A 12,654-nucleotide genomic window follows, 5' to 3' on the forward strand; every position below is an offset into this window, starting at 1 on the left:
ATACACAGTAGCTACCATTTCCAGATGACAACCTCCTTGCTACAGCAAAACTCCAACACTGAGGTGATGGTGGAGACAGGTAGTGAAAGGGCATCAATGTCCCTTTAAAAATATGAAGGCCAAAGTTTCCCTAGGAGTTGAAGGTCTAGCATGTAGCACCAATTTCAATGGTATTTCCTTCTCCAGTTTGTTACCTTGGTAATGGTATCTGCCTGCCTGTGTGTTCAGGAACGTCCTTGGCCCCCTGACTGGCACTTGCAAGAGACAACGCACACAAGTGCTCCTAAAAGGCTTCTTTCGGAAGTACAGGCACTTGACATATTAAAACTAGATGTAAGCAAGCTGGGAGTTAATCAAGATTTAATGCATCTAAAAGCCAAGATGTGGAAGCTGCCCAATAAGGATTTTACTACTGTATTTCCCCAACTTCTGATTAAATGTATAGTTTCACAGGGGATTCAGAATCACATCAGTGTTTAAAAATAATAATCTATTTGATGAATTTATATTCATGGGGAAGAACAGCTGAATTAATTTGGGAGATAACCCTCCTTCACCTCCTTTGTTCCATTCTCTGAAGAAAGGTTCAAATGTAAGGTCAATAAAATATTAAGATATCAATTTTATTTCCTATTATACCTCAGTCCAGAGCCTGTTTTACTAAAAAACACATTGCCTTGAGAATTACCGATTACAGAAAGGAAGGCTTTTGCTCTTGCTGGTTCCTCTGTGCTGTCTCTCAGTTTCGCTTCGCAGAAGTACATCCCCCCATCAGCAGAGGTTGGGTTGCTGATAGTGAGTCGTCTCCCAAAACTGCTAACGCCACTGGTTATTTTCACTCCATTTCTCTTCCAGGTCATGGTTAGTCTCTCAAGAGGTCTGCCGAGGTTCAAGAATACAACAATAAAACATATATATTACAGAATAATCTTGTCCACTGTCATATACAGGCTATAAAACTTCTCTCAGCTTCGTCTACCCCTGACATTCACTATTAAGTAATAAATGTATATATGGCTTCTACATATCGAGACTACTCAAGTGGCATTATGCAAGTACAGCTAACTGATATAGCAATAGAATTTAAGCACTAATAATTTGATTTCTCTAAGCAAAAGGAGTAAATACTGCTGTGGGAATCTGCTGCATGGGAAGTGCTTTCATTATGACTGAATTATCAAAACAGTATTAATCATATCAAGATCATCTCTCAGAAGGGAAAGTGAATCAGCTGGTCATCTTCTCATCCGAGGGCCTCAACTATACACTTGCACTGGAATTGCACGCTGTTCAAGGCCAACTAGACGGAAACATGGGAGGAAGACTGTGAACTCTTATTATGGCGCATTATAAGAAGTTGGGCAATAATCATTGTAAAATGAGAGCATCTGTAATAAATTACTTCATAGGAGATCCTCACTAATTTATTTTCTAGGAAGTACAGACTATCCAACAATATGACTTTTCATGTCAACAGGCAACACAGCTGAAATCCTGTTAATGCTTAACTTTTTCCTTAAGATAACGCCTGCTGACCGAATGACACTATCCTACTTTTCTACTTTTTTATGAGTAACAGGTGGGAAAGTAACTCTGCCTACATCCTTATTCAGGCAGAAAAATCAATACATTTAATTCAATGATGTTGGACAAACAAGATTATTCATAACGTTACTTTGGAGAGCAAGCATTCCGCGTCAATCATTAAATACATCAAAAAAATGAAAATTACTTCCTATGTCCTTCTTGGTAAAGGACAGTGCATTAAAACCAGCTCTTTATCACCCCGCTGCGGCTTGCACGGTACCTTGCGTTGGCCACACACTCCAGCGTGACTTCGCTGCTCCCTGCGACAACGCTGGTGTTCTGTGGAGGGATGGCAATGACAGGAGCTGCGGTGTCAGACACGTCTGCGGCACCTGCACGGGCAGAAAGAAACTTTGTGAAGTCTTGGTACATCTGCAAACAGCGATGGCTGACACGTTCCAGGCAAAGGATCTTGTCAAGTGACACAGCTGCAAATTTCACTCTTCAATCTCACCATGGATTTTAATCTCCTCATTAAGGAGAGATCTCCGGCACGACCATTTTTGATGGCTTTCATTATACTGTACAAACACGTTGTTTCAATATACCCAGCTTGCTATCATTCAAAACACATAACTCACAAGAACTACTCCCAGATGGAGTGCAGGGGCCATTCTCAAATGGAGAGCAAATAAATTAAGCATCCTAAAGGTTTTCTATTGTTGAGCACTTTTATTTTTATCAAACGCTTGCTGACTTATATTTTTAAGACCTTTTCATGTTTTGTTTAATCTTACCACTTCCACACTATTTCAAAAGAGTCTGCCAATACTCATGTTAGTTCTTTAAAAAGATTTTACACACTGGGGAACAAATATAAAATTAACAAAGCAGCATATCACAGCAACTTCAATCCCTTTTTCTTATCAGGAAAGTAAATAACCCAAATCTGCTACTCTTTTGTGAGGCATCATACTGTAAATAATTTAGCTTATGCAACAGTCAGCAGACACTTATAAAATGGTAAAAAAGCTGCTAGTAAATTTCCCCGTATACATTTAGTAAGTGAATTAAAATACCCATGTATTCATAGGTACTTTGCTTCAAGCAACTCATTTGGGAAAGAAAAATTAGCTATTTTTCAGCTTGAATAACAGAGTAATAAAATTTCCTAAAGATACAGAATCCAGTAAATGAATTATAGGCAAAAGTAATGAAAATAAACCGAAACTGATGGAAAAGTAAGCCAGTTCATCAAACATTTTTTTGCAAAGGACACTATCCCATGCCCATTAAGCAGACTAGGAAACAGGCAAATGCAAGGTATGAACCCTGATGTTTAAGATAATTACCTGAAGAATGGAAATTGGATAGAACATTCTTTGCTTATTCCGTGGCCAGCACACCAAAAGCCATTTGACATTCATTTTCATTTGTTGGATAGACAAAGGTTTTGGTAATGGGGTTGGAAAGGTCACAAGGTTGGCAGATTTTTAAATTACTGAATGACAAAATCTTTACCTTTTGACTTCTAATTGATAGAAAATAGCGCCCTATGGGAGATGGAAGCATGTAGTATAATTTTAAAATGTTAAGAATACTACCCACACTTCTGAATACATTCAGGCATTCAAGTATAGTACTTAAGGAACTGGTAAGAACATATTTATTTCTTCCATAAATATGCTCTGTTGACCTGACATAGCATCTATACGCAACTCACTTGGGATCTCAAAAAACAGGCTTTTAGTAGATTTTACTTCTGCTCACAAGCATTCCTGGAAATATGATGCTATCAGGTAGCAAATCTATTTTCTAAGATTTCCATGGTGGTCTTCTAGGTATTCATAGCAGGAATTTTCTAGAGAGTAATTGAAAAAATAGAAAACAAGCGGCGATCAGATTAGTAGCTTGTTACTGATGAGAAGAAATAACTCAGCGTTACCGCTCACCACTACTGCGCAAGATGAAGGTTTACAAGAGTAAATGCTAAAAGATCAACAAACAAGTTACTAATTTGGCAGTAATCATTTCTTATCACCATCTGGAAAAAAGGAAAACCTCTTGTTTGACTTATCAGCTCCCTGAAGAATGGCTCAATCCCACTAAAACCAGCCAAAGGAGAGAGGCCAGCTTTGTGGTAACCTCTAGGACTTCACCACACGCGGGTGGTTCTTTGTGCAGCCAGCAGATAAGCAAGGGAAATAAAAGTGAACATTACTCCGCCTGCAAACCAGGAAAATGTAAGATTTCTTTGACTCTCTTACTAACTGTAGCCAGAACCTAAACAAAGTAAGGGCTCATTTTCCATTTGTACCATCCCGAAGCAAATCTGTTAAAAGCAGATCATAAGGATTTTTGAGCAAGTGAACTAACGCCGATGTGATACAGAGAGCTCATAAAAATGGTTAGCGCTTGGATTGGAGGTAATGTAGTTAAAAAGGTCAGCTGCAGGCGTAACAGGCTTAAATAGAATAGAACAAAATTTCAAAGTATTATCTAAACAGTACATAGCATGCATATCCTTATTTTGTGTTCAAAGACAGTTTAAGTTTCCCTTTGCAGCACAAAGAAACCACTTGCCATAATTCACCCTGGCCCCAGTTCTGCCAAAGAAAACTCCACAGGGACATTCCCATGGTTCTTTCTGCAGGGGGCAGTTTGCAGCTTTGTTTTATGGCTAATCAAAATTTAGTTTTACTTTAGAGTAAACATCTCAATAGGGCTGTAACATGGGATCTGTGTATCCCACCCTATCCTTTCAGAACTTCATCCTTTTGTAAGAAACCCACAAGCTGGAATATCAGAGTAGCCAGGCTCCTCATCTCGGTAAGGAGTAACACCGTGATTTTGTTTTGATGATGTGATGCAGCAAATCAGACTTCCGTCAGGCTGTGGAAGGTAGAGAGCTATTTCAAACGATCAGATAATGAAAAACTACCCAGACTTTCCAAGTTTCTTATCCTACCTGTCAATAAAGCCACTCCAACCCTCTCCTACCTCCCAATGCGCTACACTGACATGATTTCGCTTGACTGGTGCTGCACTACAATACAATGCAGAATGTCATTGTTAGTAAACAGACATGTTTGAAAATCCTTTGTAGAAAATCAGATTTTTTTTCTCCTCTTCACTGTTTCTTTTTTACTTCATCAGACTTTTCCTTGTCCCAGTTTTCTAGGTCTGCTGTTTCCTTCTGGCTTTTCATCACCTTTTCCTCCTCTGCCTCCCCTCTCTTAGCCAACTTCTTGGCATTCGTCACTGGCTATTTCCCCGCCCTGCCATCTCATGGTCCCCTACAGATGTTTCACATTATTTAAGAATGGTTCAGTTTCCCATGTGTCCTTTATTATCCTGGTTGAGCTTCAGTTTCTCTGAAGGAAACAGTTATTAAAGATACTGAAATGGGAGAGCAATCCAAACATATACAGGAACACAGTTATAGCAAGATGAATCTGCTAACAGGGGACCACCTTTCCCACCCATATTCTAGTTTTCCTGAAAGAAAAGATCTTCTTTCCTTTCTGTATGCTTCCTGAACCCCTCCCTCCTCTTAGCTAAGAAGGCAAAGCAACATTTGGGAAGAACACTGACCTCAAAGAGTAGCCAAGGGATGCCTTGCTATTAGACATAAGCAGTCTGTGGTTAACTTGTAGGGAGCTGCAGAGACGAGGCTACATGGCACTAAACACTGAAGGGATGTGCTCTTAATCCAATTCCAGTCCTTAATAGACGTCTGGACAAAAGGACTGCCACAGGCAAGAGTCCTAATCCAAACATGGACTTTTGTCTAAAAAAAGAGCGCACACTGCTTTATTTTACATTGCGTCTATTTTAGCTGCAGCACTCAGTATCTCCTATCTTCTCTTTGCTTCTAAACCTTCTCATTAGACACTGTTTTAATCACTCCCAGCATCTACTAGGGCTCAGTAACTGAAATGCCTTCACTATTAGCCCCAATCAATCTCTGAGGCTTCACTATAATACCAAAGACCACAATTCACAAGTGGAGGGAGCTCATCTTGCAGCTGTTCCAGTGGTACCCACCCTCAGCTACTCATGAAGCTGCTGGTGACCTGCTGCCACATACAGCCCAACACAGTAAGGTAAATGGGCATCAATATTATTTATCAATATTATTTTTTTCATGTTAGACTTTAAAAAAAAACCAACACAAACAACAAAAAGAGAGAGAACATGGAAAAGAGAAGATCTTGGGTCTTTCTGTTCTTCTAAACATAATCTCCTCTCCAGACTGCAGAATTCAAGAATTTGGCAATCCTGCACAAAGCAGAGATATGCTGAGAGAAAAGAGGAAAAGAAAGTGTGAGCACCTCTTGCACAGTCTATTCATTTTTATCATCGGTTGCTGTGTATGACTGCACGATGCCAATCTCTGATATCACACTGAACTTCCCCCTTGCCTCCTTCTGTCTGACCAAGAACAAACCCCATCCCAAGCCATCTATAACTGATCTTTTTTTAATGCTGATGAGCTGTAGAATTTTTAATGCGTTATTTAAATACAGTAACTATGTAACTAAGCAGACTGCCCCATCATATCTGAAAATACAGTGTTTTTATATCTCTATGTATATTGCCATGTAAGGTACAGGGAATTTTAAATATTATAATCTACAGTTTATAAAGATCACAGATTTTATCAAAGCCATTTGGGTATTTAATTTTCCCAACAGAGATGAAATCTCACTCAGGCCATGTGACTGAAGATAGAAAAGTTGCTTTTCCCTTCAAAAATGCATAAACATTAGGTTCTTCCCCAGATTTTACTTATGGCATGCAAGGTTTATCTATATCTGTGTTTCCAGTGCAGAATATTAGGAGTATTACTTTGATGGATGCTCAAATTCATCGCAGAAAGATACGGGGCAAACCAGCCTTAAGAGAAGGTGAGACAGTGTTTATCTCTTCAAAAGAAATAACAGCTTGAGTGCAGACTTGAGGAAAATGACAAGTCTTACATTTGAGGCTTGGTGATGGGTCCCAACCTTCTGAAGACAATACAGGTAAGGTGACCATGAGCAGAAGGAAGGAGGATCGCCTAAATAATCACCCAGATCACCCTCATTCACTTAGTATGGGGCCGAGCCTGGAATGCTGTGCTGACTGCTAGTCATTCTTACACTTACTGTTAGTTACTACTGCAATGACTTCTTGGTGTCCTGTTTTCAGTGACGAAGGAATCCCACAAGAATCAGTATCCAAAAATGGATTGACTTCATATTATGAAATTTGTCTATGGGAGATAAACACTTCACAGAAAAGATGCCAGTAAACTACCCTCAAGCTAATGGAGAAATTGGATACTTAAACAAAACCTCAAAACCATTTATAAGTTATCCCAGGAGAAAAAGATTAGAAAACCTTCCCCATAAGCTTCCTACAGACTCTCACAGTATTCAGAAATGCCTTCACAATTAGTATGCAGGATACATGCAAACCTTCATGTTACCAAATTATGGATACCTATATTAGAAAAAAGCAGAATAAGAGATAAGAATCCAATACAAATAGCAAAATATTACCTATAAATAGTTCAACATGATAGCATCAAGAATGCGCAATCTCTACCAGTGTAACATGGAATATGAGAGAAGAGGAGAAACGACCATCACATGGCATCTCAAGATTGCTTGAGGGGACAAAAAAAAGAATTAAAAAAATACCTTAAAAATGCAAACTAATGGAATACATTTCACTTTTTCCAGGTACAACCTGCAGATGGTTTGGATTATCAACCCATAATGGATTAATGCCCTTTTCCAGTACAAGATACACAACAGGAATTGGATCCTGATTAATAATAGATTAATTTCCCCTCCCCTTTGCAGTAAAAAATGCACAACAGGATCTGGAGCCTGATCAACAGACTAGCAAAGGCTGACAACCACCTGTGGGCACAAGAGAGAAGCATTATGCAAATAATGAAAAAAAATATTCTCAATCATAAAACTCTATTCTAAAACATGGCTTGTTTATTTGTTCTCTACTTCTTAGAGTAATTATTAGGAGATTTTACAACAAAAGAGTGTTAAGATAGTAAAAGTTACCACTTCATTTTTTCATTTTTATTCTAGCAAAGACTGTATTCATTTTCAAGAAAAGGGAAATCTGTGTTGCTGCTGTGCACTGTACAGGTCTCTGCTCAGCTTTCTAGATGTAAAGAAAAATAAGAGACTCTCCTGTGAGGATTCTTGGTCACAATTGTTTAGTTTGATGAATAACATTAAAAATCCAGATGGAGGGGTTTTTTGACTCAGAAGTATGTATTTATAAAATAATTAGCAATCTAATGGCACAAACTGGTGTATGAAGAATTATGACTTCTCCATACCTGAGGATATCTGAAGACTCCTCAAATATAGAATCAGAAGATGATTTGGGCTGGAAGGGACCTTAAAGATCATCGAGATCTACCCCCCTGCCATGGGCAGGGACACCTTCCACCAGCCCAGGTTGCCCCCAGCCCCGTCCAGCCTGGCCTTGAGCCCTGCCAGGGATGGGGGGCACCCACAGCTGCTCTGGGCAGCCTGCTCCTCATTTCCAGCATTAATGTATTCATGGCCAACATACCCCATTTGTTCTTCTGCCAAAGCTGTCCTTTAGCTTAAATAGCTGTTTTCTCCCTCTGTGATGTTTACATCCTTGAGTATTTATAGAAAACAAATCATACTTCTTCACAGTCTTAATTTTACTTAGCTAAACAAGCTAAACTTTTCTTGTCTGACAAGTTTGGAAGGCTTCACTGAAATACATACAAACCAAATAATAGGAGTAAGGGGAAAAAAAAAAAAAAAAAAAGGTTACTGCCACACTATAAATGTTTCCAAATGTTTAAACAAGTAATAGCCACGTTTGTAACAGTTTTTCCCCCTCTTTTGTAAGGACTTTCACACAGACTGCAGAAGCTGTTCATTTTAGCCCCAGGGAAAGATTAATGGAGAATCAACTACATCCACAAGACGACTTATACCCTTTTGTGTGCAGATACTACAGCAAAGAGGAGCTTTATGTATTTTATTAGATAAAACAGAGCCTGAAATACAGCTTGAGGAGCTTCTAAATTCTTGTAGGCAGTTTTTAGGGTCTATTCCTGGGCATAATGCGAGACAGGGGCCTAAACACAGTTGATTTACAAGCAGAAAATATATTTCTGTAAACAAATACTGCATTGCCCAGGGAGAGATGCAATGGCCGGGATGGTTCATGGTGACACAGTCTCTCCAGCCTGTCCCTCACCAGTTTGGCTCCGTAGGAAGGGACAGGAATGGGAGATCTGGCTTTTGTCCTGATTTTCCCCTTTTTCAAAGGGACATTTAGTGCAGGTGAGCCAGAAATTGCTATCTGAGGGGTGAGCACTCCACAAAACACACTTGTTCCTCCTCTTTTCTACTACCTGAGGTCTATAACACCACTTGGTATTTCAGCACTAATTCAGAAACAAATTTCTAGTGTTGTCCCATGTAGTTTTAAGAAAATTAAGCTACTCCTTAGTTACTCAGTTCCCTGTGATGATTCAGCATCTACATTCAAAAGCAGACCAAATTTCTGCTCCAACTCTCTGAAATTCCCTTCTCACAACTCCTCGTGCAAAAAGAGCAATTTAGAAGTTCAGTCTCTGTCACTGACCTGACCTTCCCCCACGCACAGCGAGGGGCTCCTTTCTGCCTAGAAACTTATCATCCAGCACATCATTAGAGCTTTTAACATGAAAAAATATATAGCCTCAAGCTATTCTAGCTAAAGAACACTCAGGTGGCTTTTCAATTCGCCAGATAGCTTTAATACCAGCTATATAAGTGGATAGAGTGTGTAATCTTATTCAACAGCAGTTAAAAGGGGGGGGATGGGGGGAATAGCCATGGCCTAGCAGTGGAATCTATTAGCCTCAGAGTCATCTTCAAAGTGATGCAAAGGCAACAGGTAGAGCAGCCGCTGCAGCCAGTCGGCACGGCCAGCACTGCCTCTGCAGCCAGAATCCAGAACCTTCGGGTTTTTAGCAGTATAATCCAAAACGTGCTTATGTCTAGAAAGATATTTTAAAATAACTCATCAGCGGAAGTGATTTTTAAGAGGCTGTACATTTTTATGGTAAGCTTTAGTGCATCATCAGGGAAGCATCCTTTGAAATATAAACGGGCGTGCATTTAGGAGGAGGAAACAGGTTTAAGGGGTTTCAGAGCAGTTGCCCAGACTTCTCCAGCAGACAGCAAAAGTCCCTTTGTCCACAGGATAAAAATCAAACTTCTAACATTTTACAGCCTTAGCACTTCACATATCTGGATATTTACCACTTGGTTTCTTAATAAACGTAAATGAAGTCAGTAAACCGCACATCAGTAATTGGACGTTAAGTAAATTAGAACTGTCAGTTAATCGTAATGTCCAGAAATTCAAAATTCATTGGCGAGACAAGAGCTGAGAGAAGAAATGAAGAAGGAAAGCTGAGCTGGGGACATGGCTGTGTTACAGGAACCGGAGAGCTCTGCTATTTCAGGTACTGCAACTCTCACCAGCAGATTCTGGTTTACTGTCAAGCAGCAAGAAAGAAATGGGAAACAATAAAATGCTGCCTTCTATTTTCAAATGTATCTCCACAGGCAGCTTGATTTTTTTTTTTTTTTCCGTAATAAATGCATTTCTTAACTCCTTATCATGGCACAAATAAAATCACACAATTGACTATCTAGCTGCTGCTTCTCCTACTCGTGACAAGTTTAAACACTCTTTTACTTAGAAACGAAAAGGTGGTAACAAAAAAAAAAAAAAAGATGAAGAAAAAAAGACACCCTCAAGTATCCTTCACTGGACTTAAATGAAGAAAAGCATCTGCAGTGGCTTTGGGGAAAACTATTTAAGAAATGCCTTCAAGAATTTATTTTATGACAATAATAAGTGAAACACTATTTTCACAGGGAATATTTAAGAGCATTAAACAAATAAATACATACAATAGATCATGCAGGAGTTTCTAAGATCTATTTCTTTGTAGCATTTTTTTAAATGAACCTGATGCTGTGGTGCAGTACGTTGGAAGCAGACACTTGAGCATATACACCGATCATCTGACAGTCCTAATAAAGTTAAAATTAATACTAAATTTCAGTTAGGCTCCAAGTTTAAGAAAAAGTTAGTTTTCTGGCATCAACTTGTATCCAGGAGAATGCTATTAGATGCCTGCCAATACATGAAAATAGCAAATATTATCGGATTTTTAGAGATTTAGAGATATCTACTGTACCTGGCTGTTTGTTTAAAAATCTGTGATCTTCCTGAAAGATTAAAGAATTCAAACCTGCCCTCACGGAGGAGCAGCAAAAAACAAATCTGAAAGTGTCTTGTGTCATAGACATTAGGTGCCACTAAGCATGTACAGGCCACCATTATCGAAAAAGTGTACATGAGAGAGAGTTACAGCCATGCAAGCACAATTTTGCAGTTACTGGATAAGCAAGGGGTTGATCAAAGCTTCCTTCAGAAAATCCACTGTAAGAACAGGGATTAAAATTCGCTACATATAAACATTGTTTGAAAAGAAAAAAACCCAACAAACCCACCCACAACTGAATTTAAAAACCTGTCCTCAGATCCTAGATGCTACGGGCACAGATGAATTTATGAAGGCTCAAAGAAGAGCACTTCTACAGATATTTATAATACTGAACTAAACAACCAGCTCTGTTCTTTGTTGCTGAAGTACTATTCAAACCAAGATGTACTCACTGAGCAGCTTTTTAAGCTCAAGGTCAACTCTTGCTACATTCTATTTATATATATATTTTATATATATTTATATATATACACACACAAAACATGTTTTGGGATCCAGATTGCTACCTTGCTCCCAAAGGTCTGCTATTTCCAAGTCTTTACATAAAGAGAGCAGATCTGAAAAACAAGAAGATACCCCACAGCCTTCTTCCAACAGCTAACTCAACCAAACATATGGAATGACTTGTCAAAATAATATTTTGAGAAATAGGTTATCAGGGGCCTCAGGTCCACTCCATATGGTCTAAAGTTCTCCATCCCCCTGACCATATTATGCTACTTTTTCCACTTTCTTCTAGAAAGGATATAATCCTTAATAAAAGTAGAATTGTTCAGGTCACAAGAGATTCAGAAGCAAATAAAATTGTATTTATATATTTAGAGTACTGTAAAATAAAAAAAGCAGGGCAAAACCATTCACGCAGCAGAGTTCAGAATCCAAAGAAATATTTTTCTATCAAAAGAAAGAATTTTTCTTCCTCTTTATAGCACAGATGTTCTTCTAAATAAAGTGCAGCTTTCCCTTTGCAGCCTTTTTGATTATCAATCTTTAGTTATTTTATAATATAAGGTTGCCTCAGACCTCAGCAGGGAGAAAAATACACATTGCTGTATTTCCTCTGTAGCAAGGACAAAACAACTGTGAAAGCAAAGAATGTTCCAAAAGAGCAAACAATAACCCAGCTAAAGAAAGTCTACAAACTTATTCATTCAAAAATAATTCCACAGATGGATAAGCTTTAATTTTCTGAAGTGAGAATAAACCAGCGTCTCTCTTCTCTGGAAAATGGAGTAAGTTTTTGTATGTGCCTATTTATACACAGTACACAAATGCCTGCTCGGAGAGTGCTGCAAGTACTGTGAAAAGAAATCTGAGGGGAAGTTATTACTCAAGGCTCTTTGTTAGTATTTCTGCGGTATGGGTAGTGTCAGCATTGTTAAAAATAAATTGTTAGTCGTACCTTACTTGGCCGGTATAAATGATGTTTGCGTTAACGTACTTATGATTTCCTATCTGCTGCCTCCAGATAAGAGGAGTTGAAGAGGACGATGTATTTTGATCTGGCGTTGACTTCTTGCCCCCTCAGAAAAGGGCTGGGTCACAGTTTTGGGCTGCATGGCCGGCCGACAGCCTCTCCTGCTCATGACAAGGACTCAGCACTTTGAGAGTGAAAAACAGAAGCTTATTTCCACAGGGCGCTCTTGTCTCCCAGCTTATCCAAAACTTTGCCTTTTGTGCTGCTTCTTATTTGAAATTTCTGTCATTGCGATATGACACTAGGTTGTCACAACAGAATTACAGTTAATAAGGAAAATTAGAGGGAATACACGAAA

The 12,654-nt window shown here is 38.9% G+C and overlaps 1 protein-coding gene across 4 annotated transcripts in view; it reads right to left on the bottom strand.

Moving 5' to 3' along the window:
* The window catches only part of SDK1 (sidekick cell adhesion molecule 1), a 412,303-nt gene that overhangs the window by 159,162 nt on the left and 240,487 nt on the right, over positions 1-12,654 (bottom strand). For all 4 annotated transcript variants that reach the window (XM_037385086.1, XM_037385085.1, XM_037385087.1 and 1 more), the window contains 2 exons: positions 1,808-1,919; positions 689-879 (listed from right to left, as the gene is read on the bottom strand). In XM_037385086.1, the coding sequence (XP_037240983.1) occupies positions 689-879; positions 1,808-1,919 (303 nt within the window). The remainder of the gene's footprint in view (positions 1-688; positions 880-1,807; positions 1,920-12,654) is intronic.

The sequence above is a fragment of the Falco rusticolus genome, chromosome 4 (assembly GCF_015220075.1).
Source record: "Falco rusticolus isolate bFalRus1 chromosome 4, bFalRus1.pri, whole genome shotgun sequence".
NCBI lineage: Eukaryota > Metazoa > Chordata > Aves > Falconiformes > Falconidae > Falco > Falco rusticolus.